The sequence below is a fragment of the Hemitrygon akajei genome, chromosome 10, assembly GCF_048418815.1.
Source record: "Hemitrygon akajei chromosome 10, sHemAka1.3, whole genome shotgun sequence".
NCBI lineage: Eukaryota > Metazoa > Chordata > Chondrichthyes > Myliobatiformes > Dasyatidae > Hemitrygon > Hemitrygon akajei.
Window position 1 is genome coordinate 138,414,262 of NC_133133.1, and position 22,007 is coordinate 138,436,268.

The 22,007-nt window shown below is 43.3% G+C and overlaps 1 protein-coding gene across 2 annotated transcripts in view; it reads left to right on the forward strand.

The window, feature by feature from the left end:
* Nucleotides 1-22,007, forward strand: part of pot1 (protection of telomeres 1 homolog) — a 381,260-nt gene that overhangs the window by 121,935 nt on the left and 237,318 nt on the right. For both annotated transcript variants that reach the window (XM_073059088.1, XM_073059086.1), the window contains exon 6: nt 13,841-13,891. In XM_073059088.1, the coding sequence (XP_072915189.1) occupies nt 13,841-13,891 (51 nt within the window). The remainder of the gene's footprint in view (nt 1-13,840; nt 13,892-22,007) is intronic.

Below are 22,007 nucleotides of genomic sequence, written 5' to 3' on the forward strand. Positions count from 1 at the left end.
AATATATAAAAGGCCATACCGGGAGCACCGGACGCAGTATACCACACCAGCCGATTCACAGGTGAAGTGTCGCCTCACCTGGAAGGACTGTCTGGGGCCCTGAATGGTGGTGAGGGAGGAAGTGTAAGGGCAGGTGTAACACTTGTTCTGCTTACAAGGATAAGTGCCAGGAGGGAAGTTGGTGGGAAGGGATGGGGGGTGGTGAATGGACAAGGGAGTCACGTAGGGAGCGATCCCTGCGGAAAGTAGAAGGGGGGGGGGGGAAGATGTGCTTGGTAGTGGGATCCTGTTGGAGGTGGCGGAAGTTACGGAGAATTATACGTTGGATCCGGAGGCTGGTGGGGTGGTAGGTGAGGACAAGGGGGACCCTATCCCAAGCGGGGTGGTGGGTGGATGGGGTGAGGGCAGAGGTGTGGGAAATGGGAGAGATGCGTTTGAGAGCAGAGTTGATGGTGGAAGAAGGGAGGCCCCTTTGTTTAAAAAAGAAAGACATCTCCTTCGTCCTGGAATGAAAAGCCTCATCCTGAGAGCAGATGCGGCGGAGCCGGAGGAATTGTGAGAAGGGGATAGCATTTTTGCAAAAGAAAGGGTGGGAAGAGGAATAGTCCAGGTAGCTGTGAGAGTCTGTAGGCTCATAGTTGTTGTTGTTGTTGTTGTTCGTCCTTTGGAGTTGAAGACGACCACGACTTCTGTCAGGTGGAGGGTTTGTGACTGTGGGTCCGGAGGTGACTGGTGAGGCCAATCCGGGCCCTGAAAGCTCGCCCACATGTGGGACACATGAGGGTAGGTGCTGCAGTGGAAGTGGAGGTAGCTCGAGCCTTGCGCACGGCGCGTTTCCTCTGAGCCTCTGCAGTGCGTCTGATTTCTGCTGCATACACTCCTTTAGCGGTCCTGCTCCACCAGGTTGGGCAGTCCAGAGCAAGCGATTGCCAGCTACTGGGATTGATGTTGAGGTCTTTGAGGGACACTTTGAGGCAGTCTTTGAAACGTTTCTTCTGCCCTCCAACTGACCGCTTGCCCTGGCTCAGCTCTCTGTACAGCAGCTCTTTTGGTAGTCGACAGTCAGATATCCTGACAACATGGCCAGCCCATCTGGCTTGGGCTTTCTGTAGGAGGGTGTAGACGCTGTGGGTGCTAGCCCGCTCCAGGACCTCCGTGTCTGGGACTCTGTCCTGCCATCGTACATGGAGAAGTCTGTGGAGGCAGCTCAAGTGGAAGTGGTTGAGCTGTTTAGTGTGTCTGCTGTAGACAGTCCAGGTCTCGCTGGCACAGAGGAGGGTGGTGAGAACCACTGCTCGGTAGACCTTCAGCTTGGTGGTAAGGCGGAGTCCTCTCCGCTCCCATACATTCTCACGGAGTCTCCCAAAGGCGGCACTGGCTTTGACAATTCTGTTGCTGATCTCTGCATCTATGTTCACCGCTTGTGATAGAGTACTGCCCAGATAAGTAAAGCTGTGGACTGCCAGTAGCTTCGGCCCCTTTACTGTGATCTGTCGTTCCTGGTAGGGCTTTCCGGGTGCGGGCTGGTACATAACTTCGGTCTTTTTGGTGCTGATTGTAAGCCCAAAGTTGTCACAGGCTCGTGAGAAGCAGTAGATATCAGTAGATAGGCCGCCTCCAGAGATGGAGACAGAAAGGTCAAGAAAGGGGAAGGAGGTATCAGAAATAGACCAGGTAAATTTGAGAGCAGGGTGAAAGTTGGAGGCAAAGTTAATGAAGTCAATGAGCTCAGCATGTGTGCAGGAGGCAGCGCCAATGCAGTCGTCAATGTAGCAAAGGAAAAGAGGGGGACGGATACCCGTATAGGCTTCGAACATGAACTGTTCCACAAAGCCAACAAAAAGGAAGTCATAACTGGGACCCATGCGGGTGCCCATGGCTACACCTTTGGTTTGGAGGAAGTGGGAGGAGCCAAAGGAGAAATTGAGAGTAAGAACTAATTCCGCTAGATGGAGGAGAGTGGTGGTAGAGGGGAATTGGTTAGGTCTGGAATCCAAAAAGAAGCGGAGAGCTTTGAGACCTTCCTGGTAGGGGATGGAGGTACTTTGAGACCTTCCTGGTGGGGGATGGAGGTAAATCTTATATATCTGTACAATTTGTTCCTGGTTCACTGACTTGTAATTTATAAAATTGACTATCTTATTGTTAAAGGAAGATACCGAGTTCTTTAGCCCATTGTTTTTAAACCTATCACATGTTCTTAGAATTTAGTCACCAGAAGAGTAAATTATTTTAGTTCGCTAGAATTAAATATATGATAAAATATTGCTCAAGGGAATTACACTAATTCGCCTCTTTTGTTTTCAAAGTGTGATTTATTCACATTGTGACCAATGAGGTGTGTTGTATTTGAATGAACTTGCGCATTGTAGTTTAACTAGGTGGCAACTAGCTGTATTGATAATAGGCAAATTTGTTTGGCAACACAGACATGAGGAAATCTGCAGATGCTGGAAATTCAAACAACACACACAAAATGCTGGTGGAACACAGCAGGCCAGGCAGCATCTATAGGAAGAAGCACTGTCGACATTTCGGGCTGAGACCCTTCGAGGACACTTGGAGGGGTCTCGGCCTGAAACGTCCACAGTGCTTCTCCCTATAGATGCTGCCTGGCCTGCTGCGTTCCACCAGTATTTTGAATTTGTTTGGCAAGTTGCTTATTTGGTAAATCACTTTTTTTGCTATGAGGTGGTAGGAACTAAGTGATCAAATCTATATTGAACTGGAAATACTATGTGATGTTTTATCCGTGGATAATATTAGTCATCTCATCATCTTTCTAAACTGAAAATATACAACAGTAATTTGCAGAGGTACTTGTCTGATGTCATCTTTTTCTATAGCTGATTTTTTTCCCTCCCATTCACATACTAACCATATAGATCTGAAGGAACATTTTTCAAGGATAAAATTTAGACTTAGGAGCAGAATTAGTTCATTGAGCCCATAGTGCAAAATATGTTTTGGTATTTCAGATGCAGGTAGTTTTCAAGAGCTTTCTTCTAAGTCTATTCTCCAGTGTACAGGAATGTCATGGATGCCACTCCATCTCACTTGGCCTTTGATCATAGATGTTCTAAGTTTTCTCTAACTCAGTGTTTCCCAACCTATTTTATGCCATGGACCAAAACCATTCATCAAGGGAGCCCCTGCTAGAATTTTTGAAACCTTTGGTGCCTTTGAAAGTATACTTGGTTTTAGGGAAGTGACACTGGGTTAGGTAATGAAGATTGTTTAGGTATTATAGTTTAGTCCTCATCAGTGAATCTGTTCAGGATTTTCACACCATGTCTAAATGGGGTTATAATTTTTGACAAGCTTGCTTCTTTTCATATACAGTCAGCCCTCCTTATCCGTGAGGGATTGGTTCCGGGAAACCCCGTGGATACCAAAAAATGTGGATGCTCAAGTCCCTTATATAAAATGGCATAGTATTTGTATTTAACCTATGCACATCCTCCTGTATACTTTAAATCATCTTTAGATTACTTATAATACATAATACAATGTAAATGCTATGTAAATAGTTGTTATACTGTATTGTTTAGGGAATATTGACAAGAAAAAAGTCCACATGTTCAGTACGTTTCGTCTGGGAACGCTGATGCTGCCTCGGCATCAGCCGATCCCGATTCTCCCGTGATCTTTTTAAGTTCTTGAGGCTGTAGCGCTTTACATAGCTAGCCAGTCATCCCTTACTAGCCTTAAACTCCTTCCTCTCACTCACAACACAAGTAGCGAGCGAACAAGACACGAGGCGAACAATGCTCAACTTCCGGGTTTTCCCAATCCGCGCATGTGGAACCCGTGGATAAGAAGGGCCAACTGTACTAATGTATTACTCTGATAATCTGGTATCCAGTTGTTTAGAAATCCTGATGGACTAGCACCTGAATCAGTTATTATTTCAGAAGCCAGGGTCCAGAGTGCAAATGGTTGCTCGTCCTGATTGGGGAGTATTGGATGACAGTATAGGTGGAGTGTGGCTGGAACTGGGGTTAGAGTCCAAAGCATTAGGCAGGATTATGGTAGGTTTGTGGCCAGACCTGTTCCCTTTAAACTCACTGGGTTGACTGAAAAGTTTAACATAACAAAATGAAATAAAAGTTCTGTTGGGTATCAATAAGTATAATATCTGGTAGCGTGGTAAATCTGCTCGTCCAACATGATAAAAGTCATGAGTACAAGATTATTGGAGTTTAAAACTTAGAAGCAGACTTTAAGGAAAACTTTGAGGGAATTCCAACAAGTTGGAATCGAGCATTTGGAAACAATGTTTGTAAAAGAGCAAAAGACTGTTGAGAATTTTACACATGGCAAGTTAGAATGCAGGGATCAGAATGTGGATAGAGCAGGTCGGGTGTGGTCGGGGAGAGATGATGCCAAGAGCAGGATTACATACCAATGTGACCATTTTAACTTCAGATACCAGTTCTCAGCAGATGGAGCATCTTCAGAAAAAATGCTGCATGATAGGTTGAGGATAGTCTTAGAGGAGCCAAGAGACAGCACAACACAGTTACCAAGTTTGGAAATGTGAAAAGCGCTGCGAATGGTTTTAGTGTCAGAAATGCAGGGTAAATCAGAGATGAAAGTGATAGTCACAGCACCGAGGCCTTTCAGCCCATCATTAACCACCCATTCAAATGATAATCCTGCACTAATTCTATTTTATTTGTCTACAATCCCATCAAGAATTTCCCTCCCCAGGTTGTTTCACACATCCACACAATAGGGGCAATTTACAATGGCCAGTTAACCTCCCACCCACAGTTTGTAACAGGAAACTCACCCACGTAGTCGCTGGCAGAATATGTAGACTCCGCACACCAACGGGACCCAAGATTGGGATTGAATCTGGGACACTGGAGCTGTGAAGCATTGGCTCTTGTTCCATTGAGCTGTGTTAATGTGATGATAATATGAGGTCAGGATTGAGCAGAATGTGAAGAGTCTAATATAACCCTGAGAGTCAGTGACGTGGTGAAGAGTTTCACTGGAAAGCCATGGAGTGCAGAATCAAATAAATTCCTTGAACTATCTTGATTTGTTTATTCAGTGCAGGGGTAAGTAGGGGTTTAGAGAAAGCAGTTGTAGTTTTGTAACTTAAAGTATCAAATATGTGGCTTTCCTAAAGCATGAAGCTAATTAGACATATATAAATTGGGGGGAAGATAGAATTCCCCAAACACTGCAGTGTTGCAACATTATCTGTCATAAAAAAACTGTTTAAACTGGATCAATCATGTTGATTGGTCATCTTGATACTGACCTTTCCTTAAATCAAAGGAATCTGTGCTACAGGAAAAAGTTTGTTTGTGTAAAATTATTGAACTGTACTGTAATTTGTTGACCTTCATGTCTCACTGGCATTCAGATTACTTGAAGGAAGCCTATACACACTGGGCCTGTTCCTGGTAACTTGAATGGCAGTAACTGTCCAGCAGAATTTAAAGCGAGGTTTGAGATGCCCTGATTTAATTAATAACTCAGTAATTTCCCTTTGACTGACAGAAGACTGCAGGATCGATAAAGCAACTCAAACAGCCGCACGTGCTGAGTTAACTCGGTCACTAGGGTCTAATAATGGCTAACAGTGCATTTATTTGAAACTTCTCCTGTTTGATAAATCCCACCAGATTCCAATCGCATACAAATGTTTTCTGACCCGCTTTGATGGTGAATATTCAAGCCGTTACTTAGTTTCTCTGCAATTTTTGAGTTGTTTATTGGCTAACCTCCAGATTCCTTTTACTCGATCAGAATAGGTTCTGAAATGGAGCAAAGTGGAATCCCAATCTCATTGCACTCCTTTATCATATCTTAATGAACATGGCAAATGAAAGTATTGATTCAGTTGGATGGGTTTAGAAGAAAAATCTCCAAATAGCTCAGACCCAGTTGATCCAGTTTTAGCTGAAGCTAGTGCAGCTGGAAGCTGCAGTGGGTTTGTCAGTGGAGAGTTCTACCTGTCTAGTATCTGCTCTAGCAGGTCACCCGCTGTAGGAAAATATTTCATAGAAAGCGATTGAAGACACTAGAAAGCTCTTTGCACTTGTCATGTCATTTTGTTAATATGTTCAGTCGTGTTTGCACATTTCTAATTTACATAGCACCATAGGCTAAGTAAAACGGAAGCTTTTCAGCCACGATGGAGTTGCCTCACTGAAACATGCTCGCCTCAAAATGTTCTCTGGTGATGCCACAGCTTTGATGGGAATTACCGTAGATTTCGCACTACAGAGCGCACCTGATTAAAAGCCGCTGGCTCTAATTTTAGAAATAAAATCAATTTTGTACTTGTACAGGCCGCACCGGATTTTCGGCCGCACCGGATTTTCGGCTGCAGGTGTCCCACGTTGTAATATGAGATATTTACACAGAAAGATATTACACGTGAGGATTTTTTAACTTTTAATTAAATCCATATGGTAACATAAACAAATACATATTGCAAATGCTTTTTCTCGAACCGTGCCTGTAACGCGGCTACTTTTAAATATACGTTGCGTATACTTTTTTACTGAACAACATTCCAATATCTCCTAACGACTGGTAAAAAATATATATACTGCAGCCTACCAGGAAAAGTTATTGATCGCCTTTAACTTAAAAGCAGCGTTTTGGCTCCGCCGCTCCGCCGCTCGCCCCCCGCCTTCCCGTTTATCGCAAACCGGCATTTTCCCACAAGACGCGGCGAAACCGGGTGTGACGTCATAGCATCCCGGGATGTAGTACAGAAAACAGATATAGTTAAAACAGTTCTAACTTTAACTAACAAATGAATTACTAAGCGAAAATATTATAAACTAAATAACTGCCATAAAGGCAGCACAATGCTTTTCTTCGAGTGTTTTCCATGTTGATGAGGGTGAGTACAAATGACTGATTTACAATAATTTAATTGTGAAAGTGCGCTTGATTTATCGTACAATTTCATTGGACCTCTGTGAACTACTCATCAATTTTATTGGTCTACTGTTACGAGGCAAAATGTTTTTGGCGGCATGATAAAAAATCATGCATTAGCCGCACCGTAGTAAAGGCCGCAGTGTTCAAAGCTGTTCAAAATGTGGGAAAAAAGTAGCGGCTTATAATCCGACATCTACGGTAAATGTAATTGCTATGGAAAATAATTTACAATTGGAAGAAATGTAAATTAAAAGGGAAAGATTAGCTTTATTTGTCAAACAGACATTGATTCTGAGGTACAACTTTTGACACGCTGGTTCATGTCATCAGCGGTGTTACCTGGGCACATCGGGTGCTTTGGGTCTTTCACTGGACACTCTTCCCCCAGGCAACCAAGCCAGCACGGAGCAGGTCCTGGCTTACGTCCTAGCAGCATTGGTCTGCGAGTCATACCTCTTGGTCCGTAGCCATCTGGAGGCTTGCTTAGCGGCTCCTGATGGCTCTTTTCTTTGCAGCCCCAGGTTCTGCACAGCGAACAGCCAGCAAAGCCTCTACACGTCACCTCTGTTGGCTCGCATCGTGGCTCCACCCCCGTCTCTGGCACTGCTCCACAAGCTCCTGCTAAGTGGCTTTCATATGGTCAAACACTTCCTCGATCTGGTCTTCCCAAGGAACTATTAGTTAGACCATAAGACAAAGGAGCAGAATTCGGCCATTCGGCCCATCGAGTCTGCTCCACCATTTCATCATAAGCTGATCCAATCTCCCTTTTAGTCCCATTCCCCCGCCTTCTCACCATAACCTTTGATGCCCTGACTACTCAGATACCTATCAATCTCTGCCTTAAATATACCCAATGACTTGGCTTCCACTGCCGCCTGTGGCAACAAATTCCATAGATTCACCACCATCTGGCTAAAAAATTTTTTTTGCATCTCTGTCCTGAATCCTGCCCTGCAATCCTCAAGTCATGTTTGGGATGTTGCTTCTCGAGGAGGTAGCAAAACAGTGACCTGCTGTGAGAGAAGTAGAATTGGAAGTTGAATGTGCCCAGAGATTTGATTTATATTTGGAGTGTGTGGAGTTGTGCCTTAATGCAAATAACATCATCAATACCCCAGAAGATGATACAGAACAGGGGAATGTGACTGTGGAGACTGGAGAAGGAGGAGACTGAAATGGGAATACAACAAGGTTTTTATAGCAAAGCTGAAGAGACGTATAAAGATGATATATTTTGAGCAATCAGAACATTATTAAGATTATCCATAACTTTATATCCTGTGATTTGCTTCAGTCCTTTCTTGATGTTGTTGGTATGAATCAAACTCTACATAAATCTTAATATAGACTCTTAGAGCTAATTAAGAGCTACAATGAATAGAATATGTTTTAATATACTGATGTGAGAAATGCAATAACAAGTCCCTACTTTGGTTTCATTCTGAAGTTTCTGACTCCCTTTGCCTCAATTTCTTTTAATTCTTCCTGCGTCCCTTGCACTAATTTCCTTCTTGGGGATACTGTCTTTAGTTATACCTTTTGAAAATTGGCCCCCAAGCTTGCATTTTGAACTTTCTTCTCTTTCAGTTGCTAGAACTGCACTTCGCTGCGCCTTCCTGTTTCAACTCCTTGCTCTGCACCACCCTCTCCTTTCCCTCTAGTGAGATATATCCGGGGCTCTGCTTCCAACAGCCCTGCAACACTGGAGTTACAGATGCTGCTTGACCCACTGAGTGTTTGCTTTATTTTATTTCATTCTCCAGCATTTATAGATTTTATGCTTTATGAGATGACTGGACCAATGGGATGTGTTGAGTCTGAGTAAATCAATGAACGAGAGATAGCAGTAGGTTTTGAACAAGTAAAGAGGTAGCAGTATGCTTTCGTTCAATAGATTCGAGGCCTGAATATTGCTAAGTGCCTAGTTTAAGTAAAGTCGTTCATTATCGTTTTCATGTTTCAGTAACGCAGCAGAGCAAGTTTAATTAGACAATTTTTGATTACTTTCTTTTCGGCAGATTGGCTGAATGTTTGGATCTTCCTTTGGTCTTGCCTTAGTAAGATATAATCTCTGCTAAGCTATATAGCAGCCTCCATCCATTGTGTTGCTTCATGGGGTCCCAGGTTAAATCCTGCCGTCAGATGCTGTTCATGTGGATCTTGCACATTCTGTGACCAATTTGCTTTGAATTTTTCTATTTGATTTAATCACAAGCTCGTGTATAACCTGTTAGAATATAGCACTCTCTCCTCTCTGGGCACATTGCACCACTCAGACTTAATACTCAATGTAGCTATTTTATATATCATTCTCTTTTTTTGCCTTCATAGATGTAGCTATTCTTCAATTTGTTCTTTTCTTTCTTCCTTTTGACTCCAACTGCTAGTCTTTAAAGTATTTGTCACATTAACCATTTGGTCTGAACTCCATCACAGGAAATCACTCTGCTAGCTTATAGACAGTGCGAGAGGGAGGATAGGCAGATGCTAGAGAAAGGACACACTTAGCCCGATGGTTTGAGATGTGTGGATCAGTACTTGGAACTATGGTGTGGTGGCCATGACAGAGACTTGGATGGCTCAGGGGCAGGAATGGTTACTTCGAGTGCCAGGCTTTAGATGTTTCAGAAAGGACAGGCAGGGAGGCAAAAGAGGTGCGGTCATGCACTGCTGATCAGAGATAGTGTCACAACTGTAGAATCACAACTGCAGAAAAGGAGGAAGTCATAGAGGGATTGTCTATGGAGTCTCTGTCGGTGGAAGTTAGGAACAGTAAGGGGTGAATAACTCTACTGGGTGTTTTTTATAGACCACCCAATAGTAACAGGGACATTGAGGAGCAGATAGGGAGACAGATTCTGGAAAGTTGTAATAATAACAGGGTTGTCGTGGTGGGAGATTTTAATTTCCCAAATATTGATTGGCATCTCCCTAGAGCGAGGGGTTTAGATGGGGTGGAGTTTGTTAGGTGTGTTCAGGAAGGTTTCTTGACACAATATGTAGGTAAACCTACTAGAGGAGAGGCTGTACTTGATCTGGTCTTGGGAAATGAACCTGGTCAGGTGTCAGGTCTCTCAGTGGGAGAGCATTTTGGAGATAGTGATCACAATTCTATCTCCTTTACCATAGCATTGGGGAGAGATAGGAACAGACAAGTTAGGAAAGCGTTTAATTGGAGTAAAGGGAAATAAGAGTCTATCAGTCAGGAACTTGGAAGCATAAACTGGGGACAGTTGTTCTCAGGGAAATGTATGGCAGAAATGTGGCAAATGTTCAAGGGATTTTTGCATGGAGTTCTGCATAGATATGTTCCAATGAGACAGGAAAAGGATGCTGGGGTGCAGGAACTGTGGTGTACAAAGGCTGTTGAGAATCCAGTCAAGAAGGAAAGAAAAGTTTAAAAAAAAGAAAGGTTCAAAAAACTAGGTAATGATAGAGTTCTTGAATATTATAAGGCTAGTGGGAAAAAGCTTAAGAATGAAATTAGGAGAGCCAGCAGGGGCCATGGGAAGGCCTTGGCGGACAGGATTAAGGAAAACCACAAGGCATTCTACAAGTATGTGAAGAGCAAGAGGATAAGATTTGAGAGAATCAAGTGTGACAATGGAGAAGTGTGTATGGAACTGGAGGAGATAGCAGAGGTATCTAATGAGTACTTTGCTTCAGTATTCACTACGGAAGAGGATCTTGGCGATTGTAGGGATGGCTTACAGCAGACTGAAAAGCTTGAGCATATAGATATTAAGAAAAAGGATGGGCTGGAGCTTTTGGAAAGCATAAAGTTTGGATTAGTCACTGGGACTGGACAAGATGTACCTCAAGCTACTGTGGGAGGCTAGGGAGGAGATTGCTGAGCCTCTGGCAATGATATTTGCATCATCAATGGGGACAGGAGAGGTTCCGGAGGATTGGAGGGTTGCAGATGTTGTTCCCTTATTCAAGAAAGGGAGTAGAGATAGCCCAGGAAATTACAGACCAGTGAGTCTTACCTCAGTTGTTGGTAAGTTGATGGAAAAGATCCTGAAAGGCAGGAATTATGAACATTTGGAGAGGCATAATATGGTTAGGAATAGTCAGCATGGCTTTGTAAAGGGCAGGTCATGCCTTACGAGCCTGATTGAATTTTTTGAGGATGTGACTAAACACATTGATGAAGGTAGAGCAGTAGATGTAGTGTATATGGATTTCAGCAAGGCATTTGATAAGGTACCCCATGCAAGGCTTATTGACAAAGTAGGGAGGCATGGGATCCAAGGGGACATTGCTTTGTGAATCCAGAATTGGCTTGCCCACAGGCAAAGAGTGATTGTAGATGTGTCATATTCTGCCTGAAGGTCAGAGACCAGTGGTGTGCCTCAGGGATCTGTTCTGGGACACTTACTCTTCGTGATTTTTATAAATGACCTGGATGAGGAAGTGGAGGGATGGGTTAGTAAATTTGCTGATGCCACAAAGGTTGGGGGTGTTGTGGATAGTGTGGAAGGCTGTCAGAGGTTACAGCGGGACATTGATAGGATGCAAAACTGGGCTGAAAAGTGGCAGATGGAGTTCAACCCAGTTAAGTGTGAAGTGGTTCATTTTGGTAGTTCAAAAATGGTGGCAGAATATAGTATTAATGGTAAGACTCTTGGCAGCATGGAGGATCAGAGGGATCTTGGGGTCGGAGTCCATAGGACATTCAAAGCTGCTACGCAGGTTGATTCTGTGATTAAGAAGGCATACGGTGCATTGGCCTTCATCAATTGTGGGATTGAATTTAGGAGCCAAGAGGTAATGTTGCAGCTATATAGGACCCTGGTCAGACCCCATTTGGAGGACTGTGCTCAGTTCTGGTTGTCTCACTAGAGGTAGGATGTGGAAACCATAGAAAGGGTGCAGAGGAGATTTACAAGGATTTTGCCTGGATTGGGGAGCATGCCTTATGAGAATAGGTTGAGTGAACTTGTCCTTTTCTCCTTGGAGTGACAGAGGATGAGAGGTGACCTGATAGAGGTGTTTAGGATGATGAGAGGCATTAATCGTGTGGATAGTCAGACTTTTTCCCAGTACTGAAATGGCTTGCATGAGGGGACGCAGTTTAATCTGCTTGGAAATAGGTACAGAGCGGATGTCAGGGGTAAGTTTTTTCACGCAGACAGTGGTGAGTGCGTGGAATGGGCTGCCGGCAACGGTGGTGGAGGCAGTTATGATAGGGTCTTTTAAGAGATTCCTGGATAGGTACATCGAGCTTAGAAAAATAGAGGGCTATGGGTATCTCTAGGTAATTTCTATAGTAAGGACATGTTTGGCACAGCTTTGTTGGCCGAAGGGCCTGTATTGTGCTGTAGGCTTTCTAGGTCCATGTTTCTATGTTTCTGCCTGTGTCTCCTCTGCAGTTCGTAGCATAGTTTCACTTCAGTTCCAATTCAGGGTCCTTGACTTGAAATGTTAACTCTTTCTTTCCGAAGAAATGTTACTTGAGCTGCTGAGTGTTTCTAATGCTTTCTGCCTCACAATGATAAAGTTGCCTTTACTGTTTCAGTGCTGCACCTGAATTGGTTAATATGCCAAGTATAAACCAATTTTTTTTTGTATAAACAGTTCCACAAATTGATTCTCACAATTAGATTATCCTCTTTTGGCATCTTTGTGATAAATGCTTTTATTTGATGATAAACAACAATTACATATTAATGAATTTACTGATGAATGGTCAAAGATATTACTGTTGAACAGTGTGGGAATCCTTTATTAAGAAGAGTAAAATATACACCATTTAAAATGCCAAATTAATATTACTGCAGGTGATTTTAATGTTATAGCAGTCCTCCTGCTCCAAAGATTGCGTTTCGATTCTAACCTCCATTGCTGTGTCTGTGGAGTTGTCCTGTTCCTCCTGTGACTACATGGTTATCCTCCCATAGCTCTGAGACATGGAAGCCTTTGGTTTGTTTTGGCCTTTCTTAATTGCCTCTGATACGACGGAAGGAATGTGATACAATTTGGGTGGAACTTAAGGAAATGTGGGCAGATGTATTGGGTTGAATTGTTGTAAGTGGGTGCCTGATTGTCAGTCTCAGTCGGCCAAAGAGCCTGTCTCTATGTCTTTGACTTTAAAATAAAACAGGTAGCAAGAAATTAAAAAGCAGCAAAGATATCTTAAACTTGATTAGAATTTCAACCTGTTCTGTACAAGAGACTTAATAAAAAATACATAAAAATAATATGAAGACATTCTGGAGCAGAGTGATGATGGCCATCAATAAAGGATAAAGAAGCAAAGAAAATGGTGATCATTAAAATTTTATGGGGATTAAAGAGATGAGGACAGAGAAATGTTATGACTGAAGTATCCTGGGGGAGCTCAGGAGAAACTCTTTTATCCAGAGAATAGTTAGAAAAGGTGGCGGGCTGTCACAGGGACTCCTTGCGTGGTAAAAAGGGTGAGGTACACTGTAAGGAAAACGAAACAGCTTTAGGAGTTTGAAAGGTGTGTAGCTTGGAGAAGTAGCATGGGAGGATGCCAGTTTTGCATATTATGAACAACATTTATTAGTTATGCCCAGTGGCTTTATTTTCTGTGTTGTAAGTTCCCCGGTAAGTATTGAATGCAGCTGGCAGATTTTCCTTTCTGATGGGAATACTTCTATTCACAGGACCTTTCCTCTGATATTTCTAAGCTAACCTGCTCATTTTGTCTTTTTTCAGTGCATCTGGTCTGCATTGAGCTTGGTGCTGCATTGATATTTGGTGCAGTCGTTAACAGTATTACTAGAGCTCTTCTGTACGCAGTCTATAAATTATGGAAGCAAGATCTCTCCCTTTTCTGAATTAATAGTGTAAACAATGCAGCTTAGAATCTGTAAATCCAACTTGACTCTGCCTCTGTTTTAGCAACTGCATCTTTTATTCTTATTTATCTTTTATATTTATTCTATTTTAGGTTTGTAGCAAAACTGAGCAAGAATCGGCACCGATCATCCAAAAGCCTAAGGTAATTGTCAGTTCAGCCGAGTAAATGTTTGTCCTCTCGAAGTATCATACGTATTGATGTCTTTCAAAGACCACTACATAGTTTATGACCAATGAAATATTTACAGCTATCAATTTCTTAAAGTTTTACGAAACTTTAACTGTATAAAATGGATATCAGAGCAAACACTTCCTGGTTTTGTTTCCATGGGAACTGGTTCAGTTAGATGCGTAGGATCAAAGTTTATTTTTTACAGCACTGGGAATGTGACCGAGGGGGAAAGTAAATGTAAAATTATTAACTGCATTTCAGTTTTAGTCCAGTGCAGTCTGAGGCACTCCAAAAAACACATTCAAATTTGGAATCAGGTTTAATATCACTGGTGTATGTTGTGGAATCTGTAGTCTTCATAGCAGCAGTACAATGTAATACATAATAATACAAAAAAACTGAATTGCAGTGTGTGTATATGTAGAGATATGTATATTTACGTTAAATAATTATTGCAAAAGTAGAAATGAGAAAGCAGTGAGGTAGAGTTCACGGGTTCAATGTCCGTTCAGAAATCAGGTGGCAGAGGGGAAGAAACTATTCCTGAATCATTGAGTGTGCCTTCGGGCTCCTGTACCTCAGTGTACCGCAGTGTACCTCCTGTACTGCAGTGACAGCAAGGCATGACCTGGATAATGGGGGTCCTTAATGATATGCTGCCTTTTTGAGGCATTGTTCCTTGAGCTTGTCCTGGATACTGCGGAGGCTTGTGCTCATGATGGAGCTGACTAAGTTTACAATTCCTGCAGCTTATTTTGATCCTCTGTAGTAGCCCTCTTTCCACCCCCCCCCCCCATTCCAGATGGTGATGCAGCCAGTTAGAATGCTCTACACGGTATAGCTATAGAAATTTTTGGTGATGTACTAATTTTCCTCAAACTCAATATGATATATAGTCGCTGTTGTTCGTTCTTTGTCACTGCATCGATGTATATTGAGTCCAGATTAGATCCTCAGAGATATTAACACCCAGGAATCCAAAATTGCTCACTCTTTCTACTTCTGATCCCCCTTTGAGGACTGGTGTGTGTTCCCTCGTCTTACCCTTTCTGAAGTACACAATCACTTCTTTAGTCTTACTGACGCTGAGTGTAAGGTTGAATTTGCGACACCACTCAACTAGCTGATACATCTTGCTCTTGTACGCCCTCTTGCCTGAGATTCTGCCAACAGTGGTTGTATTGTCAGCAAATTTATAGATGGCGTTTGAGCTGTGCCTAGACACACAGTCATGGGTGTAGAGAGAGTAGAGTAGTGGGTTAAGCACACATCCCTGAGGTGTCATGGAACTGTTGGAGTGCCTAGAGGGTGGTTAGGGGAGCAGAGAAGGTTATTGGGGTCTCCCTACCTTCTGTCCAAGACCTCTTTCAGAGTCGATGCCTCCAGAAGACACGGTACATCATTAAAGACCCCTCACACCCTCTCCATGAACTGTTTGTTCTTCTGCCATCAGGTAAATGTTACAATAGACAATAAGTGCAGAAGTAGACCATTCGGCCCTTCGAGCCTGCACCGCCATTTTGAGATCATGGCTGATCATCTACTATCAATACCCAGTTCCTGCCTTGTCCCCATATCCCTTGATTCCCCTATCCATAAGATACCTATCTAGCTCCTTCTTGAAAGCATCCAGAGAATTGGCCTCCACTACCTTCCGAGGCAGTGCATTCCAGACCCCCACAACTCTCTGGGAGAAGAAGTTTTTCCTTAACCCTGCCCTAAATGACCTACCCCTTATTCTCAAACCATGCCCTCTAGTACTGGACTCTCCCAGCATCTGGAACATATTTCCTGCCTCTATCTTGTCCAATCCCTTAATAATCTTATATGTTTCAATCAGATCCCCTCTCAATCTCCTTAATTCCAGCGTGTACAAGCCCAGTCTCTCTAACCTCTCTGTGTAAGACAGTCCAGACATCCCAGGAATTAACCTCGTGAATCTACGCTGCACTTCCTCTACAGCCAGGATGTCCTTCCTTAACCCTGGAGACCAAAACTGTACACAATACTCCAGGTGCGGTCTCACCAGGGCTCTGTACAAATGCAAGAGGATTTCCTTGCTCTTGTACTCAATTCCCTTTGTAATAAAGGCCAACATTCCATTAGCCTTCTTCACTGCCTGCTGCACTTGCTCATTCACCTTCAGTGACTGATGAACAAGGACTCCTAGATCTCTTTGTATTTCTCCCTTACCTAACTCTATACCGTTCAGATAATAATCTGCCTTCCTGTTCTTACTCCCAAAGTGGATAACCTCACACTTATTCACATTAAATGTCACCTGCCAAGTATCTGCCCACTCACTCAGCCTATCCAAGTCACCCTGAATTCTCCTAACATCCTCATCACATGTCACACTGCCACCCAGCTTAGTATCATCAGCAAACTTGCTGATGTTATTCTCAATGCCTTCATCTAAATCGTTACAGGAGTATCAAAACTAAAACCACAAGGCTACTAAACAGCTTCCTCCCACAGGCAGTCAGACTGCTAAATAGCTGCTCTACCTGACTCTGCTTTGGACACTTTTAACTTGCACTGGACACTTATAACTTGTTTTTAACTGACATGTGGCTGTTTTTTACTATTTATTGTTATGTTTATTATTTAGTGTTGCGTTTGTTATGTTATGATTGCACTGCTCCTGGGAAACGCTGTCTCATTCTGCCCTGCAGAGCTGATGTACGGTTAGAATGACAATAAAGTTTTTGAATCTTGAATATGAAGGAATTTCTTCAGCCAGATGGTGCTGAATCTGCGGAATTTGTTGCCACAGAGAGCTGTGCAGACCAAGTCATTGAGTGTAGTTAAGGCACAGATGGATAGGTTCTTAATTAAGATGGCATTACCAAAGATATGCGACAGCTTACAAGTGGTTTGAAAGCAAGGGAATTCAATCAAAACATCATTAGTAACAGTTTTTTTTTTGAAGAAAGTTGTGGTAAAGTATCACCGCAAACAATGAAGAGGCGAGTAAGGGTAAAATAAACTCCAGAGATGTGCACTGCTGATGCACTGCCGAGCTGGCTGGAGTGAATGACCCAGAGGAGGGAACACGGAATGGAGGAGGTCTGATGCTCATCCAACTAACCCGGGTGAAAGGGAGGATCACTCTAAGCATCCAGTTGATTTGGAGAGGTCAAGAATGGCTTCTCCAACATTCGCTGTTCTCCAACGTCTTTGCCCAGAACAATTTGACGCAGGCAGGACCTGGGTCCTAGTGGGAAGTTTGCTCAGTTTAAACACTGGCCCAGACAGATGGGTGGGGGGAAGGGGGGTCCTCTCTCCGTGACACTAAGGCTGTGAGACTGCCCCCAACTACTGTGCTTCATATCTGCGAACTTTACAGCTATTTCCCCACTAAAATGATGAACTGAATGCTGAGGCTTTGGGCCTACTTCGGGCTGCTCCGGGGATTTGGATCTAAGGACTCAATTTATCAATTACAGCTCAGCATCCAATGCCATCATCCCCTCAAAACTAATCAAAAAGCTCTGGACCTTGGCCTCAGTACCTCCTTGTACAATTGAATCCTTGATTTCCTCACTGACAGACCCTAGTCAGTTCGGATGGGCAGCAACATCTTCTCCACAATCTTCATCAGCTCAGGTGCACCACAAGGCTGTGTGCTTAGCCCCCTGCTCGACTCACTTTATACTTATGACTGTGTGGCTAAGTACAGCTCCAATGCCATATTCTGGTTTGCTGACGACATAGCTATTGTTGGCCGAATCAACGTTGGTGACAAATCAGCATGTAGGAGAGAGATTGAATACCTGGCTGAGTGGTGCCACAACAACTACCCCTTACTCAATGTCAGCAAGACCAAGGCTAATTATTGGCTTCAGGTGGAGGAAACCAGACCATTCCTCATTGAAAGATCAAAGGTGGAGAGGATCGACAACTTTAAATTGCTTGGTGTCATCAATTCGGAGGACTTGTCCTGGGCCCAGCATATAAGTGCCATTATGAAGAAAGCATGTTAACACCTCTACTTCCTTAGAAGTTTGCGAAGATTCATGACATCCGAAACTTTGACAAACTTCTATAGTTATGTGGTGGAGAGAATATTGATGAGTTACATCGCGGCCTGGTCTGGAAACAGCAATGCCCTTTAATGCAAAATCCTACAAAAAGTCGTAGATATGGTCCAGTATGTTATGGGTAAAGCCCTCCCCTCCACTGAGCACATCTGCATGGAGCATTGTTGCAGGAAAGCAGCATCCACCACCAGGAACTTCCACCATCCAGGTCATGCCCTCTTCTCACTACTGGCACCAGCAAGAAGGCGCAGGAGCCTCAGGACTCACACCACCCGATTCAGGAACAGCTATTACCCCTCAACCATCAGGCTCTTGAACCAGAGGGGATACCTTCACTCAACTTCACTTAGCCCCATCACTGAAATAATCGACTCACTTTCAAGGACTGTTCTCGATATTTATTGGTTATTTATTTATTATTATTTTTATTCATTTTTGTATTTGTATAGTCTGTTGTCTTTTGCACAGTGGCTGAATGCCCAATTTTGTGTGTTTTTTTTTCATTGATTATGGTTATTATTCTATTATGGAGTTACTGAGTATGCCTGGAAGAAAATGAATTTCAGAGTTGCATATGGTGACATGAATGTATTTTAATAATAATTTTATTTTGAACTTTGGACGATGGTTTTGTGCAGGGCACTGGTGTGGATAAGGCAAACTGAGATCCCATGTTCAGTAGTGTTCAGTCAGAGCAGTGATGGCACTGCCCGAGCCGTGATGGCACTGCCCGAGCCGTGATGGCACTGCCCGAGCCGTGATGGCACTGCCCGAGCAGTGATGGCACTGCCCGAGCCGTGATGGCACTGCCCGAGCCGTGATGGCACTGCCCGAGCCGTGATGGCACTGCCTGAGCCTAGGAAACCAAATGAGCAAAGGTTCAGCTATGTAGCACACAGATCAAACGCAGGGTTCTGCAGAAAAACAGATGGATAACTCGAGCAAACCATCTTTTGCAGCTGAATCAATAAAGTAAATTTGTAGCAAATACAGGTAATCATAAATAGATAACTAACGTTTCATTGTACCGTACCGAGGTTCTTGAAAGCATTGAGCAGGGCTGCCAATAGATCTATAAATCCTAGGTCTGTGATCTCTCAGTCGTGAAGTTACTTCTCTATTTTTCCAACCATTTATCTTTATTCCTCTTTTGACTCTCAGAGCCAATATGCTGTTTTGATTTGCAATGAAAGCCGGGGTCCGTGATGCTCGTCCTCCATTCAGTGCAGTACAAACTGAATTCTATAGCACTCACTGAGCTTATCCATTTCAAGGATGTTTATCTGTTTTACCGTGGATAGCTACGTTTCATACTTATCTGTGTGGCAAATAAATTGGTTCGGATTAGAGGCACACTGCTAATGTCTGTGTGAGCATTCAGTAAGACCATGGGAGATTTGGCATATGACTGAGCGGTTGATCGTGGAAAGGGAGACAATGGGACAAGAAACTAAAGCTTAAAGCAGTTAATGCCTCTCCCGACCTATAGTAGCTTTCATTTTTTTTTCAGTCAAATTTATTATTACTGATTTGAATGACCGCCTGTAAGCAAACAAATCTCAAGGTTGTATAACTTATACATTCTTTGATAATAAATGTACTTTGAATACTTTGAATTTTGTTGATTTCTAACAGCAGTACAGTGCAAAGACATAGTTGTTGTAAATTACAAAAACAGATAAATAGTGCAAAAATAAAGGAATAATGAGGTGGTGTTTACCGGTCCATGGACCATTGATGGCAGAGAGGAAGAAGCTGTTTCTGAATGGTTTCTGTTTTTTTTTTCAATTTGAATTACTCTACAAAAAATAATCAGAAAGCAGCTGAAGAAGAGTGAGTACAATTCGGAGATTGAATATTGAGTTCTCATGACCTGTAACAATTGCTGTCAGCACTAATTTTCAAACAGTTGCTGGGATTTTCAAGCATTATGTATTAAAATACTTATATATTCTACAGCATTGGAGTTTGGATTATTTATCTGGACGGTCCAGTTGCCAACTAGGCGCAAATTCAGGCCAAAGCTGAAATGATCACTGAAGATGAAGATGGTGTGTTAGAATTTTTAAACTCGTGTACCTTTAAGAATGTTAAGTGCTTCTGAGTTTCTGTGGATAGGAATTTGAAAGGAAGGGTTGTATCGGAAGACATGAACTGCCGCTGGAAGATGGAGGGAATCTCAAGTCACTGGAGATGTGCCACTTGTTTGTGAGTCTGTGATGAAACTGCTTGTTTTCAGAGCACTCCAAATGGGTGGAATATTTTGAATTCTCTTGTCACATCACGGCCAATTTCCTGTTCAGAGAGGTAAGCTGTAGATTTAGACTATCTGCTGAGGAATTAGATTGCATAATTATCAAAGCAAAGTAGATTTATTTTCTAAGTATTTGGATGCCACCACATACTACTTTGAGATTCATTTTCTTTCAGGTGTTTACAGGAAAATAAAGAAATAGATCAGAATTCATGAAAGCTACACAAAGACCAACAAACGGCCAATGTGCAAAATAAGACAAATGGAACAAATAACTAAATAAATAATATCGATTCAGTGTCTGAAAGAGTTTTATCTGGTGTTACTGGGTGTGTGAATGGTGCTCAGAGTTGAATTGTCTGTCTTCTCCTCTTAAGCAGTCCTTCAGAATCGAGGAGGTCATTTGTTTGCTCCTGTTTTGTGGCTTTGCTGATGAGACCAATGTGGGGAATGCAAACTCTTCTGAGAGAGAGAGAGAGTGAGTGCTAGGTGTCTGATGAAAAGGGTGGGTGGATAGTTCGTGAGCTGTTGTGCTCCTTTACTGCTTGTACCGAGTTTCTACATCCTGTTGATGCACAGGCTCTATATCAACCTGAACATTCCTCCTTCAGCTTGAGTAATAGTGGGCCGGAGACTCTTAGGACCCAGTAGGAATTTCGGTGTCTGGATTCCCAAGGAGGAGAGCTCCAAGAACATCGAGCAGTTTTCAGTCATCTCCCTGCTCAGCGTTGAGGGGAAGATATTTTTCAGTGACGTTATCCTATGCCTAAAGGAATACCTCCTGAAGAATTGCTCCATTGACACCTCAATGCAGAAGGGCGTGGTAACGTGGGTTCCAGCGTGCGTAGAGCATACAGAACTCATCATTCAGAAGCTCAGGAAGATGAGGGAGATCTCACCGTGCTCTGGCTGGACCTCACAAATGTGCATGGTTCCATACCCCATAAGATGGATGAAGACGCCCTCGAGTGCCACCTTGTCCCAATCAGGACCAGGGAACTCGGTAGTCTAAGAGTCACCTCTGGGACAGTCACATCTGATCAGCATCGCCTTGAGAAGGGGACCATAACAAGATGTACAATGTCTGTGATCCTGCTCTTGGCGATGAACACATTGGCCAAGTCAGCAGAGTTAGAGTGCAGAGGCCTATTGTACAGGTCTGGTGTCCATCAGCCACCTAAAAGAGCATTCATGGACGACCTGACTGTAAAAATAATGTCAGTGCCAGGATGCAGATGGATCCTCCAGTGTCTAGAAAAGCTCACCGCTTGGGTAAAGATGAGCTTCAATTCTAGAAATCACGATCCTTCGTACTTAAGAGAGGAGAGGTGGTTGACAAATTCTGCTTTAACCTGGGAGGTGCCCAAATTCCAATCCTGTTGGAGAAGTGGGTGAAGAGCCTTGACAAAGTGTTTAAATGCTCACCGAAGGACGCAGCATCTGTCAAAGCAGCCGGGGAAGAGCTGCAGCAAAGGTGGACTGCTGTGGACGAGTCAGGGCGGCCGAGTAAACTCAAGGCATGGATTTACTAGCACGGTATTCTTGGATCCTGTGGCCTCTGCTAGTCTATGATGCCCCACTGGCAACAGTTGAGACCTTTGAGAGAAAAATCAGCCAGCACCTACGGAGGCTGCTGGGCCTGCCTAGGAGCCTAAACAAGATGGCCTTGTATGGGGAGAAAAACAGAATGAAATTCCCCATCAGCAGTGTGAGTGTGGCGTTCATGGTCACCCGCGCAAGAGAAGCACTGCAGTGTAGAGCGTCCAGCGACCCGAAGGTCTCACACACT